Source organism: Zootoca vivipara, chromosome 5 (assembly GCF_965207765.1).
Source record: "Zootoca vivipara chromosome 5, rZooViv2.hap1.1, whole genome shotgun sequence".
NCBI lineage: Eukaryota > Metazoa > Chordata > Lepidosauria > Squamata > Lacertidae > Zootoca > Zootoca vivipara.
Window position 1 is genome coordinate 7,143,473 of NC_142588.1, and position 21,173 is coordinate 7,164,645.

Here is a 21,173-nt window from a genome sequence, read left to right on the forward strand (position 1 = left end):
GGCCCCAGTCCATACCTGCCAAGTCTCCCGCTGAAAAATGTGGGATCAGCAGCAACGTTGCGTAGAAGCAACTTCCGGGGCTGTTCTGCCCATGTGTGGGCACCGGAAATCGGGCAGAGCGGCACCGGAAGTCGCTTCTACGCATGCCCGGCGGCCATCTTGGTGGTGGCCGCATGGCAGCGGCCGTCACCAAGATGGCCGCCGCCATGCGGCCACCACCAAGATGGCCGTCGGGCATGCGTAGAAGCAACTTCCGGTGCAGCTCTGCCCGATTTCCAGTGCCCACACATGGGCAGAGTGGCACCCAAAATGGAAGCTCCCTGGCAGGTAAGAAATCCGGGGGATTTCCGGGATTTTTCTCCATTCGGGAGAACAGCGGGAAACGGATTAAAATCCGGGGGTTTCCCGCGAAAAACGGGATACTTGGCAGCTAAGCCACAGTCCCTAGGGACAGTGAGCAGGGCCTAAGGTGAACATGGAAGGGGCAGCCACAAACATCCCTACACCCCACCTTCATACTCATCCACCCCCCCTGCCCTATTCACACACAGCCCATGTTCCCCTTTCTCAGCACTGAGCAGGGAAATGCAGGGAATGGCCAATGGAGGAAAAGAGCAATCTCTCATTCCGTCAGCAGTTCACTTCCATGCTGGAGGATCATCAGGCCTAGCCACCAGGTTGTTCAGACTGAGAGCGTAGCCTAGAACATAACTCAGTGGTGAATCCTGCAGGAAGCAGAGCATCTGCAAACAGGTCACTGTGGAAAGGGTTCCCTGCAAATACGAAGTTTGGAAACCACAGCGCAGAGGCATGCATCTGTAAGGGCACACCCAGGTGGAGTGAAGTTATGAGATGGCATTTGGGTTCCTCCTCCTGCGCTGCCAGAACTTTTTAGTTGCCTTTTGCCAGGCCTTGCAACAGATCCGACTTCTGCTTGCCATTCTGTTGTGTAACAGAGATAAGTAGCTCCACATCATATGAGTCATGGTTGCGTGGATGTGGGAGATTTAAAGAGAGAGGCTGGGATAGAGCTATGCAAGAAACCAAACAGCGTGTTCAGACCGAGAGAACCAGACCCTAAATAAATACACACTTGACTCAAATTTTAGTTTGGGTTTTTGGCAGAAATTAGGCCACAACTTTATTGATTACAGAAAAGTGAGTGGTTGCATAGGCTCTGGTTCGACTAGCTCCCTGCACTGTTGCAGGTAGCGCTGAACCAGAGCTCTATCATAGATCAGCCAAGGGTGAACACCTGAGGTAGGTGAAAAGCCTGGGAGCAGACTCTGTTCACTCCCCAGGTTCTGGAGACTCAGGCACGGGCACAACCCCTTTTCGGAGGTTGACCAAACCAAGTTGAGTCCGTGGATTCCTTTAACAGCATACCCTTCACATAGGGGTGGCAAGACCCGTTCCCCCATCCCTATCACATGAACCAGTGCCTATCCACAACCTTACAAGTTGTGATGACTTGCTACACGGCAGGCGAAACCCAAATGACAACAGCCAGTCAGCCAAGTGGGGAAAATTCCTGCCTTGCCCCTGTCGCAACAACAGACAACACACGATGGCATAGCAAGGTCAAGCGCAAAATGCCCTAAATATAGGGAGCGGTGGGCGGGTGTTCTGTTTGCACGAGCCGAAAGAGAATATCTGGGTCACGTGCAAGGGATTAAATAGGTCCCTCGACCTGTTTAAACTGCACCCCATTGGCCAGATTACACCCAGCAACGAGGGACCCACCAATCGGGCATTGTGGCTATCCAACAGACCCACCCACAAGCAGGAGGTCAGTCTCCAGGTCACACCACAACAAGTGCCCTCTTTTAGGGAGGACACGATTAGGCATCCCAGATAAGTGACTTAGCAACATTTAGTGTATTTTGTTTATCTTGCCCCTTTCTGTCCTAAAGGCATTTCAAATTCTTTCCAGTCTATGTCACACATCAAAATGCTGTTCCAGATAGCCCAGGCATGTAAAATGCACCCCCCTTTTTTCTAATCCCTCAACTCCTTCTTTATTTACATTTGGGTTGCCATTCCAGTCCAGCAATCCTTTCACCACTTTGCTCAACACCTCTAGGAAACTCCCCAGCAGAGTGTGCGGTCTAACTCTCTAACCCTCTGCCCATGCTTGTCTCCAGCAATTGCTACCCAATGGCATACTGCCTTCAGCCTTGGATGTTAAATTTGGCTACAGTATCTTGATTAACAGGCATTGCTAGACATCTCCATGAATTTGCCTAATCCTCTTTTCAATCCAGCTACATTGCGAGAAAGCAAATTTCCTAAATTAATTATTGGTTGTGTGAAGAAGCATTTTCCCTTTGGTTTTCCTGAATCTATGGCCTATCAACTTAATTAAGTGACACAGAGTTCTAATGTTATGGGAAAACAAGAGCATTTTGCTCTGTGTATTTTTGTACCTTGGATGCACACTGTGCTCGACTCAATTCCAACATAGGAGAATTTATTGTGGATTGTGCCTTAATTAACTCTTAGTGAGTATTTATACCTTCTTAAAAAACACTTCTGACAGGATTGGGGTGTTCAAAATGCCCTTTGCTCTTCTAGTAAACTCAGTGGACTGTACTTTTGAATATACAGTGGTACCTTGGTTCATGAACACAATTTGTTCCGGAAGTCTGTTCATAAACCGAAGTGTTCATAAACTGAAGCAAACTTTCCCATTGAACGTAATGGAAAGTGGATTAATCCATTCCAGACGGGTCCGCGAAGTACTCAACCTGAAGCGTACTTAACCCGAAGCATGGGTGTAATTGATTCCGGAAGTCTGTTCATAAACTGAAGCGTTCATAAACTGAAGCGAACTTTCCCATTGAAAGTAATGGAAAGTGAATCAATCCATTCCAGATGGGTCCGGGCCGTTCGGAAACCGAAAATTCGTAAACCGAGGTGTTCATAAACAGAGGTTCCACTGTATATAAGTAGGATTTTGCTGCTGATCTCCTAAAGATCTTCCCATGTTCTGTACATCTTTTTTTCTGTCTCTCTGGCAAATCGCCTTAAATATTGATTCAAATTCTAGGTAACATTGCTTGGACTCAGAAGAGGCAGGTGCCTCCAAAATACCGTGGAGCTCTTGATTTAGAAACAAAACTAATTAAACTCTATTATCCTCTGAATGCCACTTTTTGACATCTTTGCTCTTTTCCTTTCTAAGACTTCCTCAAAGTCCAGTTCTATTTGCTTAAAAAACAACAACCAGATGTACACATCTACAGGGAAAAAGAATTCGTTGAGAGTACAAGGCACAATGATTTGAATCATGCAAATGAAAGAGAATGGCTAATCCTGAGCTTTAAAGGGGGGGGTGTATTGGTTCCTACTGAGCTCACACTTACAGTTTTATAACGATATCTTTAGTTCTAATTTTGTGATACAGGAGGAATAGAAATAAGTGAGACAAGTAATGTTTAATGCATTGCAAATGAGCTGAAAATTGCTAGGGTTTAAATGTCATCCATCGTTTCTCGAGAGTAAGCATGAACTATCTAGATGATTAGCAACTAGATTCACTTGTCACTTTTTGTGGCTTTATCTGTGTTCTCTCTCTCTTTCTCTTTCTCTGTCTGCTTCTCCATTCATGCTCATCGCTCATTCTTTTGTCTAATGCAGATTTTAAGCCTTTATTATCTGTCTGTTCTGGTTAATCTTGTATGACTAAGTGATACGTTGACAACATAACAATGTTAACAATTATGATGCTGTGTTTAATAATACATAAACATGTCCTATTTTTCCCCTCCTAAATATTTAAAGGAACTTGATAGTTTCAAACTTCTGTGTCTATAAATTTACTGCTCACTGAACAGCTGGATGCAACCTTTCCGGCAAACTCTCAGTGAAGATACTTGGCAATTACAAAATAAAAAATAAAAAATGCCAGCAATTGTGTACAGTATTGCCAAAAGGTAATAAGCAGGGCTAGCCAACTTCTTTTTGCTATCCCAGGCTGCTGCATGGCATGAAATACCCTTGAATTTCCCTTGATCTTATAGAAAAGCATTCTGACATTGGGGGCTGAAAGGTGTGATGCCCATTTACACCAGGAAAAGAGGTGTTAGTCTCAGAATTAAGTTGGTAGGTCACCCATAAGAGAGTCGTGTTGGAATAGATTTCCTTTATTGATTTGATATCTAGATGTCTACCCTGCCTTAATCGAGATCACTCAAGTATAGAACCTTTTGGGTTTGGTGCAGAGTCTAAGTAGATACTGCAAGATGAGGGGCCATTCCATGGTGTAGCATTTGTGTAGACCAGTGCATGGTGGTAGGTGAGCCCATAGCAAAATGCAAGTTCACTTTCTTTTCCTATCTTGCACATCAAAGCAGTTTTACTTATCTGTTTTACAATGGGTGGTTAACCGCACTGTTTGTAAAATGCATTGATACTGTTGAGGAAACCCTAGAAGGACCGTTACTAATCATTTGAAATTTACATTCTGTTTTCTTTCTTTAGAAAGTATTTTGGAGAAAAAATTGGGATGTATTTTGCCTGGCTGGGCTTATACACAGAGTTTCTTATTCCATCTTCGGTAGTTGGAATCATTGTGTTTCTGTATGGGTGCTTAACCATTGAAAGTGACGTTCCCAGGTAAGATTGCACGTTCACAATGCGGTTTGATATCGAAGATCATAGAATCGTAGAGTTGGAAGAGACCACAAGGGCCATCCAGTTCACCCCCCTGCCGAGCAGGAAACACCATCAAAGCATTCTTGACATATGCCTGTCAAGCCTCTGCTTAAAGACATCCAAAGAAGGAGACTCCACCACACTCCTTGGTAGCAAATTCCACTGCCGAACAGCTCTTACTGTCAGGAAGTTCTTCCTAATGTTTAGGTGGAATCTTCTTTCTTGTGCATTGTCAATGCGTTTGTGCTGAATGGCATCCAAGCCTGTGCAACCACTCACTTGATTGTAATCAACAAAGTTGTGACCTAAATTCTGCCAAAAACCAAACCAAAAATTTGAGTCTTGTTTGAATTTATTTGGGGGGTGGTTAAAGGGTCTACACACGCAAAAGTATATTGCCCTGCTTGCTACCATTGCAATGTCCTGTCATACAGCATCTGCCCAGCACCTTCCATTGGTAGGTTTTTAATAACTACTGTATTAAAAACTAAACTTTCTGTTTTGGCATTCTCAAATATACCTCCATTCTCTACCTCCCCCCCCCTCACTCCCCTGTCTTCATATGCCTAATTGCTGAGGGCCAAACTACCAATTATCTTCAGTCATGTGTAGTGATTTGGTCCATCATTGACCTCTGCCTCCCCACCCCAGCAAAGGCAGCCATATCGGCTGCAATCGGTAGTGGAAGACCAGGGAGTATGTTTGGGCGCTTTTAACCCATCAGAGAAAATGTATACATAAGTTAGTGCCATGCCCCTTAGATTGTAAATATGAAGGTAGGATTTGTGACTCTTTATGTTCTGTGAACAATGCCTAGCTACTGTAAGCAAAATGATTGTGATCCCAATCATTATGACGTATTAAATAAATATTGTAGTGATTTTGCATTCTTGGTTAAAGACAAGCAAACGTATTGGAAGATGTGCAGTTTCCCAGTTACACTACAAATGTGACTTCTGTTCTGTCCATTAACTCCGTATTATACATTCTGAAACTGCTCTCATTGGGTGAGGTGTACTGAAAGTAACATTACTGTGGGTACAAAAAAGGTCCCGCCTTTCCAACAAGAATGTAATTTCCTCTCTTACAAAAATACTCTCTTATGATATCTAAAGTGGTGGAGTTTATGGCAAAACTGTATCTGTAGCACCCTCTGCTGTTTTTTTGCCATAAGAATGTGATTTTTGTATTTTAAAAGAGGGGTGGTGAACTTTGGCCCTCCAGACGTGGCCAAACTAGGTATATTGAGAGTTGTCATTCAAGAGTATTTGGAAGTCCAAGGCTTCCCCACCCAGTTTTAAAAGGTTCAATGGTACTGTTGCGTTTGAAGGAGAAACCTGCTTTTATGCTTACTGCATTTCAACTGCTCACGCTGTCAATCTCTTTGCATTTTGCAGAGTTTCTTGTAAGTCCTGCTCAGAGAAATTGAATATCACTGGTAGATTTGTGATAGTTCAGCATGCTCAGGTCATGTGTTTCCATGGGTGCTAATTGCTTCTTGATGCAGGATGTTCTGAGCAGGAAAAACTGTTCAGAGAAAGGGCTGAGGATATTTGTGAAAAGAAGCAGTAGAAACAGAGCCGTCTTTCCCATTGGGCTTAGTGGCGCGTTGCGCCAGGGCACCGGCCTCTCAGGGGCGCCCCAGCGAGTGGGGGAGCTGTGCGGTTTTGCCAGTGGCCTCCCCTTTCTCTGCATACCGCCAGCTGCACCCTGTCAACCATCTGGCTGGCGGGCATGCAGCTTGCCTTCCAAACCTCCGCGGGAGGAGAGCGATTCCTGCAGAGGCTTGGGTAAAGGTAGACAACTCTGGGGAATGGGGGGGGGACGGAACCGGAGGGATCTTTGCACCACCGCGCAAAGATATGCTTAAGACGGCCCTGAATAGAAACAAGTTCAAGTTCAGTTTTTATTACAGCAAAAGCCAGCAATACAGAATAACATAATTCCAAACGAAAGAAAATCAGCAATAACATCACCGGAAATAAAACAATTACACAAAAGGGATTTGCAATGTGTCATTCAATAGAAGGGATTTGCGTTTCTTGATAGCTAAAGTGCAGAATTTGGACACGTCATATGACACTGGGCTTGAGGAATCTTCCAGAAGGAATTTTCGTAAGAGTTCAGGGGAAGATTCCAAATAATACTGCAAGGGTGTAAATTTTGATAAAAGGGGTAAAATAAGTCGAGCTCGTTCTTCACTATAAAATTCACAAAATAAAAGAATGCGAGTCACAGATTCTACCTTGTTAGACATGCAAGGGCAAAGGCGCTCATGAATTGGTACCCGCATAAATTTACCATACAGCACCGCTGAGGGCATTGCCTCAAAGCGGGCTCTAGAGAAGGCCCATCTATAAGCTTCGTTAGTGATGTTAGATAAGTAAGGGGCAGCTGTAAAATTAGGCCACAATTTTAGATATCTATAATTCTCCGGGAGTGAAGCATCTTCTTGTTGTAATTCAACATCGTGAAGTCTCTGAGTAATAATTATTTTTGCCTTGTTCAGAGTTCCATTAAAAAGATCTTCAGGATTTAGGCCAATTTGTTTGATTTTGTTAGTTATTTGCATAAGCCAGGGTGGGTAGGGAACTGCGGCCAGGAAATGAGGTAGCATTCCCTTTGGATTGTAATGGATTTTCAACCAGAGGGATATTGCTTGCTCCCAGACTTTTAGTTCCACTCTGGGGAGTCCTGCCTCTTGCCTTAACATTGCATTAGGTGTGCTCTTTGGGGTACCGAATAGTGATCTTAAAATTTTTGATTGTACTGTTTCAAGGGTCTTTAGATCTGCAGGAATCGCTCTCCTCCCGCGGAGGCTTGGAAGGCAAGCTGCATGCCCGCCAGCCAGATGGAATGGTTTCCCCAGGGGGCGGACTCTTTCTTAAATAAGAAGAAGTTCATATGATGCACCATAAATGCTTATACATTTCTTTAAAATATCATACAGAAATGTTTAAAATTACTCACCAAAGGTGCATCATATGAACTTCTTATTATTTAAGAAAGAGTCCGCCCCCTGAGGAAACCATTCCTGTGAAACGGGCAAGAAGCTGGCCACCCGTCGGATGAGATAAGAACATATGGGAAGAGATAAGAATGCATGATACATCATAGCACTTTATTGTCGGACTTGATTATTGCACATTATATTGGACTTTTATGACTTCGAGCATGAGATTTTGCACACATTTTTTAATCTCCTTGTATATGTGAAGGTTGTATATACATATATTTGCACCTCACGGTGGTTTACCTTTTCATCATCTCTTCCACCTGCAGCAACACTTGGATAGGAGAAATGGCTGGGGAGGGCGAGGGCGAGGGCAAGGAAAATGGTGAGCAAGGGAAGGCTCAAGCCACCTTCTCCTGCGTATTTCTTGGGGCCACTAAATAGCACCCTCCTCTTAGCATTTTGTCAAGTTCCCACATCTAGAGGAGGGTGCTATTTCAATTTCATTTGGCATTAAGCCCGAAGAAATGCTTCTTAGTGGTTCTTAGTGATTTTTTAAAAATTTTATTGCCTTACTGGAGCCATTTTTCATTTTCTTTTTGTAATTAAATTGTATTGATTTATTCCGCAAAGAAGTGGGCGAGATCTTAATTATCTTTTGTTCCTACTGCCGTTTGTCATAGTTTTCATTTGTAAGTCACTACGAATATTTTTTAAAAAATAGAAACATGGGCTACAGATATTTCAAATAGATGAATGAGAAGGAAAACAACCAATAAATTTAAATAAATACTCCCTTCTCTAGCCACCATCTGGATAAATGAACTTCTGCCATTCTGTTCTCACTGAATGAAAGTCTCTGATTGTTCAGTACCAGAAAGCAACTTCCCTCACAGATTACATGTTATCCTGACCTTTTGGATTTTGCTCTTCATAGCAAGGAGATGTGTGACCAGCGTAATGCCTTCACCATGTGCCCTCTGTGTGACAAGACGTGTGACTACTGGAACCTTAGTAGTGCTTGTGGCACAGCACGTGCCAGTCACTTATTTGACAACCCTGCCACCGTCTTTTTCTCCGTTTTCATGGCACTTTGGGGTAAGTTTTGCTTTGAATGTCATATGCCTCAGATAGGGCAGCATTCATAAGATGATGTACAGTGGTACCTCGGTTTATGAACACAATTGGTTCCGGAAGTCTGTTCATAAACTGAAGCGTTCATAAACTGAAGCGAACTTTCCCATTGAAAGTAATGGAAAGTGGATTAATCCGTTCCAGATGGGTCCGCGGAGTACTCAACCTGAAGTGTACTTAACCCGAAGCATGGGTGTAATTGGTTCCGGAAGTCTGTTCATAAACTGAAGCGTTCATAAACCGAAGCGAACTTTCCCATTGAAAGTAATGGAAAGTGAATTAATCCGTTCTAGATGAGTCCACGGAGTACTTAAACCGAAAATTCGTAAACCGAGGTGTTCATAAACCGAGGTTCCACTGTAAATGGCAAAATGATGGGTTCGTTCCAGGTTTGCATTACACCACAAAAGTAGTACCAATAAGGAAAGAAGTGCCTGTTGGTAGGTTAAGAGGCAAACATGTAAAGGGATTAATTGGTGTTTTACCTGAACAATGAGGAATACATCAGCCAATGGCAGAAAACCATGGCGAGAAAAGCCACTGCTTTAGGTCTGTCACCCACCCAACTCTATTGCCTGGGATATGAAGGTGCCCTAAAGACCTTAAAGCAAAGACTTTGGGATAATTCACACAGTGATCTACGACATCAATCACTTGTGATCTGCAGTCCATTGGCAGTAGGAGTACAATATGGGCATGTCTTTAAGCCAGCAGCCTATATTCAAAACTTGACAGTGCCAAACTACCGAAGGCTGTTCACAAAAGCAAGACTGAATGTTTTCCCCTCTGCAGTGCTGGAGGGCAGGATGAGAGGAGTACCCTACCAGGAAAGACTGTGCTCGTGCACCCATGATGTAGATTCTATAAAACACATTGTGCTGCACTGTGGGAAGTTTGAGCAAGCTAGGGCTGAAGTGATTTCACCCCTGCTAGCCTTGCTCCCAGGAAAATCAGAGGATTTCTATATCAGGTTCCTATTGGAAGACCGGTCAAATGCCAGAACACTAGCAGTGGCAAGGTTTTATCGGTGGTCACAAGAACTAATGTTTCCTATTCCAAATTTGAGTAAGATGTCTGAGTGGTTTGAGGGCGGGGTGTCCCAGCTGTGTATCGCTTGGTAACGAATTGATGGGTCTATGGACCGTAATAAAGATTGTTGTTTTAACTGGTATGGGGAAATGATAGAATCATAGAATTGTAGACTTGATTAGATTTGTTATTGATGCAGTCTTGGTTAGCTTGATTGGGTTTTATTTTACCAGCAGAGGCACGGGAACTGTTGTTAAAATCCCTAACAAGACAAGCATATTAGCCTTGATGCCAGATAGTTCCTTTCTTAAGCAGTCCAAGCTCTGAAAAAAAAATGTCATTAGTTTGGGCATAAAGAGACAATGGTCTCGGAGGTAGCCATACAAATCTGCAAATCTTTCTTGCTCTGCCCTATCAGTTCCTTTGGCTGTGGACTGAGCCTGTTGATTAGGGGTAGGGCTTGTGTTGAACCGCATGTTGTTATGATCCATGTGTGTAATATAAGAATTTTCACATACTAGTGCTGGATCAGGAGACCAGTTACCCAGATGTTCTTGGTCGGAGGAGTTTTGCCAACCTTCTGTTTATTGGTTATGGTCATTAATGCTCCTTAAGGATGCAAGATTCAATGACTCTTGGGCAAGGCCAGTGGGGTTAGCCCTTAGGGTATCTTCAATAGCTATATGGCAAGTTACCACTGAATGGCAGTAGTCTACGATGGTCTTATGTAGGAGAGGCGGGGCTGTTTCTTTATTGCTCTGCTTCCTCTCCTGGGCTCTAGTTAGCACCATGGTGGATTTATTGCACGTCGATAGCGTTGTAGATATGGAAGAGACCCCCAAGGGGCATCTAGGCCAACCCTCTGCAATGCAACTAAAGCATCCGTGGCAGATGGCCATCCAACCTCTGCTTAAAAACCTTCAAGGAAGGAGTCCGCCGCCTTCCTAGGGAGTCCGTTCTACTCTTGAACAGCTCCTACTGTCGGAAAGTTCTTCCTGGAATCTCCTTTCTTCCACTTAACAGGATCCAGCTATGTGGCTGACCTTGGTTTCCATGTATCTGTGCACAGGGATGTACATGGAAGCATGGCAGCTCCCACTGAGTTCTATAAGGCAAAGGAAATCACACAGTGGGAAGGACCAGAATTGCTTCTCACAGCCTGGGCCCTGGGACCACCAGGGTCAGTGGGCAAGTTAATTCTTCAGTCCCAGTGGTGTTCTGGTGGTTGCCGTTCCTCCTATTATGTTGGGCTCCCATTGGTAGGTGGGTGGGCACCTACAGGGGGCAGGGGTATTTATTCATTCATTCATTCATTCATTACCCACTTTTCACCCTAAGGTCCCGGGTGAGGTAACAATTTAAAATACAGCATTAAAAAAAAAGTTTTAAAAAGTACAGAAAATGCAATCAAAGAAAATAGGGTGGGTCTTCAAAATACAGGCTTTCAAGTGTCAAGCACCAGGGTGAAGACACTGTCTTCAGCATAGTAGATTTCCTGCATAGGCAATGGTTGCGCCATGCAGCTCTATGATTTCTCCAGGAGTCTTTACAAAATAAACCACCCAGCCACAACTTGCCATAGCAATACTATTTGCTAGTAGAGTGTGATAGAATAGCTAAAGGCCATTTTTTAATTAAAAAAAAATACAAATGTTCAGTTTTTCCTATACCCATCCAAATCAGTCTGGCAAAACAAATTAAGAGAGTATGTTGAATTATCTAGAATATCAGCAAGGCTGCGAGACGTTACAGACGAAAAATTTACCAGAAAGTGGTACATTTACAGAATTTACGTAAAAGGACATTGTCAAAAATATTAATCCATTGGCAGGCCTTGATTGAGTTTCTGCAAGTAATAGGTCAACTTTATAAATTTAAAGTAATTCGAATAACGAGGAGAAAATAAAGCTAAGTGTGTAATTAAGGTATTCAATTTGGGAACATAACGGGAGGATCAGAGGTCATTTCAAATTCATTACAAAAGGATGTACAAAACATGTATCAATTAAGGAATGAACGTTTGTTTATTTTTATTATGTCTTTAACACCTGTTTAATATTTTGTTATATAGTTTTAAAACCAATTTTTAAAAAAACAAAAACAAAACAAAACAAACCATGTTATATGTGGACTAATACATAGGCATTTTCAGATATTGGGGCATTGGGTATTGCACACGTGTAGCCAGTGGAAATGATTATAGTGGTGAAGGACTGTTATGCCTGCTATCACCCTGGCGAGGTGGTTGCACAACTGTGCAAGTGAAGTCCTGACCTGCTTTTCTCTGGTTACCAGTCCTGACATTTTAGAAAGACTCCCTTGACTGCAGTGAGGCCAATAGGTTATCATTCATGATGACCCTACAGACTAATTTTCAGCAATTTGAAGATGGATGATGATGAATGCACCCAAATGATTAGTGTTAGGTTTTCGAGACTGAATGAGATCTGGTATGGTATATATTCAAGGTATGGGAATATATAACCTCTGGAAAGCATGTTATAGATTTTCTCTCAATTATATGCAGTGTTAGAATTTTAACACTGCAATGAAACTGTTTGGCAACAGGTTCAAGCAAGGCAAAAAGTAGTGCTTTGTTTCAGAAAAGTTCCCTGTGCTGCTGATTATACTCTGCCTATTCTAGGCATCAATCTAGGCTACTCAGGCTCTGATTTGCTGTATATCTATATTAGGAGGGTTTGAATATTCAGCATACTGGTAATCAATTTTGGCTCTGAAGCCCTCTTCTGATTAAAATTGGATTTTCTTTTTCAGCCACCATGTTCCTTGAAAACTGGAAGCGTTTGCAGATGAGACTAAGTTATTTCTGGGACCTAACTGGCTTGGAGGAGGAAGAAGTAAGGGTTTTTATTATTATTATTATTATTATTATTATTATTATTATTATTACTTTATTAAGTAGTCAAAATAGTTTATAATAAAACAAAACCTCAGGTGGAGACTTGCTATTATAAATCCATAGGGTGTGGCTGGATATGACACTTGGACATAAAGAGGTTCCATCTAAAGTAAGGTAAAGGTAAAGGACCCCTGGACGGTTAAGTCCAGCCAAAGGCAACTATGGGGGTGCAGCGCTCATCTCACTTCAGGCCGAGGGAGCCGCCGTTTGTCCACAGACAGCTTTCCGGGTCATGTGGGCAGCATAGCTAAACCACTTCTTGTGCAATGGAACACCGTGACCCGAACCAGAGCGCACGGAAACGCCGTTTACCTTCCCACCACAGCGGCACCTATTTATCTACTTGCGCTGGCGTGCTTTCGAACTGCTAGGTTGGCAGGAGCTGGGACAGAGCAACAGGAGCTCACCCCATTGCGGGGATTTGAACCACCAACCTTCTGATCGGCAAGCCCAAGAGGCTCAGTGGTTTAGACCACAGCGCCACCTGCATTTACCTTGCCTCAGACTAGAATAAGATTATTGCGGTCACAGGAACAGAAAGGTGAAATACGAGTAGATATTGGGATATATTCAGTACCAAATAAAGTCGGATTTGGTGGGAACCATCCAGCCATGAGTTTGTTTAGTAATATAATATTAATAATAAGCATAACATGGCATTGAGATTTTAAGTTATCTTTAAACAACTTCTGTTTCTGTTATATGCTGGTGGAAAATGTGACATCAGTTGTTTCATAGGAAAAAGAGACAAATTGCTCAAGCCTTTTCAGCTTAGTTTTTCTTTGGACTATAGTAAACCACAGAGCCTAGGGCTTGCCGATCAGAAGGTCGGTGGTTCAAATGCCCATGACGGGGTGAGCTCCCATTGCTCGGTCCCAGCTCCTTCCCACCTAGCACTTCTAAAGCACGCCAAGTGCAAGTAGATCAATAGGTACCGCTCCGGAGGGAAGGTAAACAGCGTTTCCGTGTGCTGCTCTGGTTCGCCAGAAGCGGCATAGTCATGCTGGCCACATGACCCAGAAGCTGTCTGCGGACAAACGCCGTCTCCCTCAGCCTATAGAGCAAGATGAGCGCCGCAACCCGAGAATCGTCCACGACTGGACCTAATGGTGAGGGATACCTTTACCAATAGTAACTCTTGTCTAGAATAATATTTGGTGGAAGCTTCCCTTTTCTGTTGCTGAGCCCAGTTATCATACAATGAAAATCTCAATGTTTTCTTGTATCTGTCCCTGGTATAACACTGACCTATTTTGCCCTCATTTCAACCTCTTTTCCCTTTGTTTCAAGTAGCTACATGTCAGAATGAGAGGTGGACGATGTGGTTGAATTCTAAGATTCTGCAGATGCTGAGTCGGGAGGAAGACAGGGGAAGAGTCAGAAAGTTAATAAATGATATAAATGTGAAGATTAAAAAGATAGGAAAGATGGTTAGCCTTAATCACAAAATTTGAAAGATTACTGGAAAGGGAAAAAAAAGAAATAACTTGAGTTTGACACAGTGAACTGCCATTAGGGCAACTGAGATGCATAGAAAATGAAGGGAATCAGAACCGAACATTAAGAGCAGGGATAAATACTCCAGGATTAGTTCTGTTTCTGTCTTGGATGTTTGTCATTGATGGAATTTTTGTTAGTGGCAAGTCGTTCTGTTTCTCAGTATTTTATTTTTGCTGTGTGTTTAAATTACTGGTATAATTATGATTGTTATTTAAGATAGGGAAGGCTGTTTGATGTAGGGAAATTCTCCAGTCTCCAGACCAGGGTTGAACCTTCAAAATCTATGCAACTGCTAGTTATATGTAGGGGGGGAAGTATATTGTTTCAAACAGAAAACATATCAAGGGATGTCAGAACTTTTTTTTTAAAAAAAACCCACAGATATCCAAGTTATTTTAAAATTCCCATAGGTAACTATCATAGTGTAAACAGTATATTTGAGTCTATTCCTTGGTCACAGAAAAGTCCTATTGACGTCAACAAGGCGTTTGCATAACTACAAAATTCAGGATTTTGCTTTTTGTTTCCAATAGGGGAATTCTCAGTTTTCATTTGGAGCAATTATTTGGTCTTTAGCTTAGCTCACATGGTTTTCAATAAGTGTCTGGCAGCTGGACTGGCTTGCATCCAGCATTAGTGGATGTGTGTGATGTGGATATATATATATTCTCCGTACATGGATATTTAGACTTCCTCAACACATCAGAGTAATTTACAATATTGTTCTAAGTCAAACCGCCTTCCCTCTCTTATTCTGCACCAGTGTGACTCCAATAATTTCAGCTAAACCACACTGGTGAAAATAAGTTCAGAGTTAAACCAAGAGGTCAGAAACTTGTAAGCTTTGGGTGTTTATCGTCTGAGTTAAATCAAGAAGGGGGCACAACTTTGAAATCGGAGGAGATTGGCAAAGGGGACAGAGGTAGTGCATTCATCTGTACTCACCCCACCTTCAAGTATCCTTATTACTCTATAGACCAGGAGTCAGCAAACGTTTTCAGCAGGGGGCCGGTCCACTGTCCCTCAGACCTTGTGGGGGGCCGGACTATATTTTGGAGAGAGAAATGAACAAATTCCCGTGCCCCACAAATAACCCAGAGATGCATTTTAAATAAAAGCACACATTCTACTCATGTAGAAACACGCTGATTCCCGGACCGTTCATGGGCCGGATTGAGAAGGCAATTTAATCATTTAGTCATGTGCTACTCTTCGTGACCCCATGGACCAGAGCATGCCAAGCACTCCCGCCTTCCACTGCCTCCCGCAGTTTGGTCAAACTCATGTTCGTAGCTTCAAGAACACTGTCCAACTATCTCGTCCTCTGCCGTCCCCTTCTCCTTGTGCCCTCCATCTTTCCCAGCATCAGGGTCTTTTCCAGGGAGTCTTCTCTTCTCATGAGGTGGCCAAAGTATTGGAGCCTCAGCTTCAGGATCTAGCAAAAACTAGTCTCCTGTTTTTGCTGCCTGCCTGTGTCAGTTTGCACAGTATCGGAGAAGCTGTCAGGCAAAGGACACTCGGGCTTCAGCCACCGGCCAGAGGAACAAGGCCTGATGCGAAGCTGCACCACTTCTATTCAAGCAAGAACACCAGAAAGGAAGTTTGAGCTTTCCTGAACTGGTTATAAAATCCTGTTTACAACTCACTGCTTGGTTCTGGCAATGTCTGACTGATCTCCCTTCCTCTCCTCCTGTGCATTGTATTTTTAATTTGTAAGCCTCCGGACAGGGCTTGTGCCTCATTTTCATTTGTGAATAGTGCCTGCCACTATACTTTTCTATTTGATGCGAGCTGCTCTGAGAGATAATTCTTTGAGTGAGATCGAAATGTAATAAATAAATAAAATGTACGTTTGCCAGGCAGGATTCGGCTTGGTTCATGAGTTGTGTAGGTCTCATCAATTGTATATTCATTTGAAACACACAACAGGCAAATGCCGCATCTTATTTCAAAACCAGCTATAAGGTCCAGTGTGACTATCTTAATTTTGTCTTGTGTTGACTGGCAAATTTCTGGTTCCCAACCAGCTGTAGCATGTCATCATATTCATGTCCAGTTGAAATGTTGTGAGATTTCCTTTGATCGACAGCTCATTAAATGATATAAATATAACATTTCTGGTGTGTGGTGGGGGTAAATCTTTGGATGTTTTGTGCTTTTCTAATTCTTTAGTGTGTAAGCCTAACATCAGAAAATACAAATGTTTAAAAACCCTTGTTAAGTATTAGGTATTCCCTCATGTAGCTGCCCAGGTGTGTTAGGCTACGCTTTAGTTTCTTTCCTATAAAGTTGCAACAATTGTTTATTTAGTAAGTATTGCAAGGTATTGGTTCTAAATGTGTTCTCCCTTCCTCTCCATTGCCAAAAACGTTCCAAGGAACTGGTAAAGGTTTGACTTCTTTTTTCCATTTTGATAACCATATCCGTGTTACAGTGTAACCAGATAAGTGTTTCTTATCTGATTGGTGTGTTTTTTAATTGTGAGCCACTGAATCGTGTATTGATGTGCTTTTATTCAATTTGGTTATCTACGAATCTTCTGATGTTAAATTTGCCCCACATTTTCTAATTTTTCTTTAGGAACATCCCAGACCAGAATATGAAACCAAATTGCTGCAGAAGAAATCCCAAACCGAAAAATGCAAAAAAACATGTCAAGATGAGGTATGACATTTCACTTTTACTGTAAAACAAAATACAGTAACTGCCTTGGTTTCTTCTATCTGTCTGTCTGGTCGTTTTAACTAGTTTTGAAATTGTTTTGTGGGTCTTTGGAATGCAATAAAGTTTTGATTTGATTTGATTTTTACTGTATTTTTGCCTTCCATTTCTTTTCAAAATGCATATTATGTTTTGCTTAGGGCCGTAACCTTTAATTGATTAAAGTCTTGGATGAATAAACCGGGTTTTACACCAAAAGACAAGTTCTTGCTTATTTTGGGGTGGGTGGGGAGGGTGCTATTTTGATTTTGTTGTGTTCCTACAATTAAAAATGAAGCAGATAATTTTCTATTGATGAATGGCAGTGACTTTTAATAACTGATCCTTAAGTATTTTTTTAAAAGACTCATTTTCACAATATACACATTGATTGATATTTATTTCAAGTGAATTGCTTGGTTAACCAACAGCTTTGGGAAATTCAGTGTTTCTGCTGCCACTGCCTAGATCAGGCATCCCCAAACTGCGGCACTCCTGATGTTTTGGCCTACAACTCCCATGATCCCTAGCTAACAGGACCAATGGTCAGGGATGATGGGAATTGTAGTCCAAAACATCTGGAGGGCCGAAGTTTTGGGATGCCTTTCCTAGACTGGCCAGGTTCCTGCCACATCAGGAACCTGGCCATTTATGGTGGCAGTAGGGTAAGGTAGGGGGACAGGCAGATGGAGTCTGATGCCACCCAATGTTGGCTGCAAGAGCATCTTGGGATCCAGCAGATTCCAGGCTGGCTTCACTCATTTTGAGACTTTCTGCTGGTAGGGATATCACAGGCATACCTTCTGGTTGTCCTCATATTCAGGAGGCAGAAGATGTAGGTCTGCACCAATAGGAGGTCAGGTGAATAGCCCAGAGCAGGGGTGCCATATTTTTTAAGGAACGCCTGGGGTCTTTCCTCAGAGCAAGGTGTTCTGGGCAAGGTGGCCCATGAGAGTTTCTGTGCCACTGTGGCATTGTCGTGGCAGCTGAAGTCTTTTTAAAAAAATTAATAGCTAAACAGTTAATAATAATAATAATAATAAATGATGCAAATATTCATAGAATTGTAGAGTTGGAACAGACCCTGAGGGTTATCTAATCCAAATCCCTGCAGCAGCAACAACAACAACAACAACAACAACAACAACAACAACAACAACAATTTATTATTTATACCCCGCCCATCTGTCTGGGTTTCCCCAGCCACTCTGGGCGGCTTCCAACAGAAAAATAAAACACAGTAATCTATTAAACATTAAAAGCCTCCCTGAACAGGGCTGCCTTCAGATGTCTTCTAAAAGTCTGGTAGTTGTTTTCCTTTTTGACATCTGTTGGGAGGGCGTTCCACAGGGCGGGCGCCACCACCGAGAAGGCCCTTTGCCTAGTTCCCTGCAACTTGGCTTCTCGCAACGAGGGAACCGCCAGAAGGCCCTTGGTGCTGGACCTCAGTGTCCGGGCAAAACTATGGAGGTGGAGACGCTCCTTCAGGTATACTGGACCGAGGCCATTTAGGGCTTTAAAGGTCAGCACCAACACTTTGAATTGTGCTCGGAAATGTACTGGGAGCCAATGTAGATCTTTCAAGACTGGTGTTATGTGGTCTCGGTGGCCGCTCCCAGTCACCAGTCTAGCAAAAATACAAAATTTAAAAGAGAATTTCTAACCACGTTGGCAAAGTCACAGTGCCATAGGCACTCCCTTTGACCACCTTACCCAGAATGTTTTTCTTTGAGGAAAGACACCATAGCCTGTTCTCAGAGTGCTGCAGAGGCCCAGTGGTCCCTGCCACAGCATTAGTAGTGGCAAAACAATGAATGAGTGAGGTGGTGGGTTGGAGAGAGAAGGAGCCAGGGCCATGGTGGTGGTGGTGGAGGAGGAAAGGAGGAAGATGGGATTGCTCTGGAGAGCCATAGGAGCTGGGAGGGCAGGCACAGGGGGCTTTGTGAGCAAGTGAGGAAAATAAGTGGACGGCCTGTGGGGTACTTATTTGCCACCCATCTTGACCATAGCCGCCAAGTCTCCCGTTTTCCCCGGGAAACCCCCGTTTTTCCGGCTGTCCCCAGCCGAAAAAACGGATTTTTTTTGTTTTTTCCTGGTTTATTCTGGCACGGTGGCCATTTTGGAACTGGGCGGAGCATGCTCAGAAGCGACTTTTGATGCTGCTCTGCCCAGTTCCAAAATGGCTGCAGCGTGACTTCTGGTGCGGCAGCCATTTTGGAACTGGGCACAGCAGCATCAAAAGTCACTTCTGGTATGTTACTTTAGGTCCGGTCCCTTGTTTTTCAGAGAGGAACTTGGCAGGTATGATCCTGACTGAGGTAATCTGCCTCTTCCTAGAGCTTGCCTAGATAGTAAAGCCCAATAGGCTGGTTAGTCCCCTACATCTAACAATCTTCAAGGGAAGCACTAAGTTTCAACACAACCAGAGCTTCTCAAGGGGTTTTCTCCATCCACCCAGTTCATCAAAGTTTGCCATACTGAGACAAACCATCTGAATTTCAGCAGAAGAACAAAACAGTTTCAAAGGCATGTTCAATGGGTTTTACACAACCCAACAAAAATCACAATGCAGTTCATGGTGTCATAAATTAAGATCCTATAATGCTGCTGTCACAGTGGCCGGAGTGGACTACTTCAGAGTAACGACGCTACGCAGCTCTGCATTTTATTTTTTTATTGGTGCTGCGTATTTACAGTGCTGAAGTCATTGCTATTTACACGGAGTGATGTGGTCAGTTGGTTTCAGAACCTCCTAATGGCTTTTGGCGCGTCTTTCTCCAACACAAAAGCTTTGGCAGACCCATCCTCTTTCCCCTCCTCTTTCTGCGTAATTCCGGAGTTGGGGGATGGGTCTCCCCCCCTTATTCGCCCCTTCCTGTCCCACCTGGGACCCTGGCTCCTCTACCTTGCCTGAGCCTCGGCCCCGACTTCCTGCTTCCCCACTGGCATCGGAACTCTCTCTGCTTTCCCCTGTGCTCGGGGATGGGCTTGAACTCAGGAGGGGCGGGACTTCGCGATATCCCCTGTCCCTCACATCCACCCCCCTCCCAAGCTCTCCTTCACCCCTCCCCAGGTCCCCCCCAGGTGTCGGTGACGACTGGAAGCCTAAGAACTCAGTACCTTCCGAGCCCGTTGGTGTGAACACCTCCCCCCAGTCCTGCGAGCCCCCCCCTTCCGCCTGGGAGGACGGGAATCCCAAAAAGTCCGTGGCGTCAGAGCTGGTAGGGGTAAAAATGTTCTGCCAATCTGCTCCTTCCTCTGACTGGGTGGATCTCGGTGACACCCATACCTCATCCTCTGGTTCCTCAAACTCCGCTTCCCAGCGCCATGGTGAACTGCTCTCCCGTGCTTCCTCCCCCTCCCCCTCCCTTTCCATGTGCCAGGGCTTGGGTCTATGGGGAAAGAGGGCGTGAAATTCTTCTACCAGGAATTCCTCCTGTATCTGAGTGGCTGGGACCCATTCATTCTGCGACGGTGGAGCATCCTCCCATGCCATGAGGTACTCCAGGCCCCCCACCCCCCACCTTGAGTCCAGGATGGCCGTGGCCTCATTGAGTTGCTCCCTGCCTTCCCTCTCCCCCCCTCCCTCAGGGGTTTGTTCGCTGCCTCGGAGCCTGCTGCTTTCCCTGTACGGCGACAGCAGCGATCTATGAAACACTGGGTGCACCCTCATGTCCTCTGGCAGTGCCAGCCTGTATGCCACCGGGTTGACCTGTTGCGTGACCGTGAAGGGGCCCAACCTTCTGGGCGCCAGCTTTTTGCACCTCCCTCTGATGGGAAGGCCCTCCGAGGACAACCAAACTTTGTCCCCCACCCTAATGACCTCCCCCGGTCGCCTGTGGCGATCTGCCCCCTTCTTGTACGCTTCCTTGGCTCTCTCCAAGTGTTCTCTGAGCTGCTGGTGCACCGTCTCCAGTTCCTCTGCCCAATCCTCAGCCTGTGGGCCCTCCTCCTCCTCCTCCCCCTCCCTCTCTGGGAAAGATCTGAGGTCGCGCCCGTAATTGGCCTTAAAGGGCGACACCCCTGTGGAGACGTGCACCGCATTGTTGTAGGCAAATTCTGCCAGTGGCAGGCGATCCACCCAGTCCATTTGCCGCTGGCTGACGTAGCATCTCAGGTACTGCTGCAGAATGGCGTTGACCCTCTCCGCCTGTCCATTGGTCTGCGGGTGCCGAGCCGTAGACAAGCTGACCTCCACCTGCAGGAGGTTCATGAGCCGCCGCCAGAACCTGGAAACAAATTGGCGGCCACGATCCGAAATAACCCTTAAAGGTAATCCAT

At 44.3% G+C, this 21,173-nt stretch overlaps 1 protein-coding gene across 1 annotated transcript in view; it reads left to right on the forward strand.

The window, feature by feature from the left end:
- Positions 1-21,173, forward strand: part of ANO2 (anoctamin 2) — a 145,614-nt gene that overhangs the window by 57,132 nt on the left and 67,309 nt on the right. The window contains exons 10-13 of the mRNA XM_060275139.2: positions 4,483-4,617; positions 8,547-8,707; positions 12,548-12,630; positions 16,773-16,856. Coding sequence (XP_060131122.2) covers positions 4,483-4,617; positions 8,547-8,707; positions 12,548-12,630; positions 16,773-16,856 — 463 coding nt within the window. The remainder of the gene's footprint in view (positions 1-4,482; positions 4,618-8,546; positions 8,708-12,547; positions 12,631-16,772; positions 16,857-21,173) is intronic.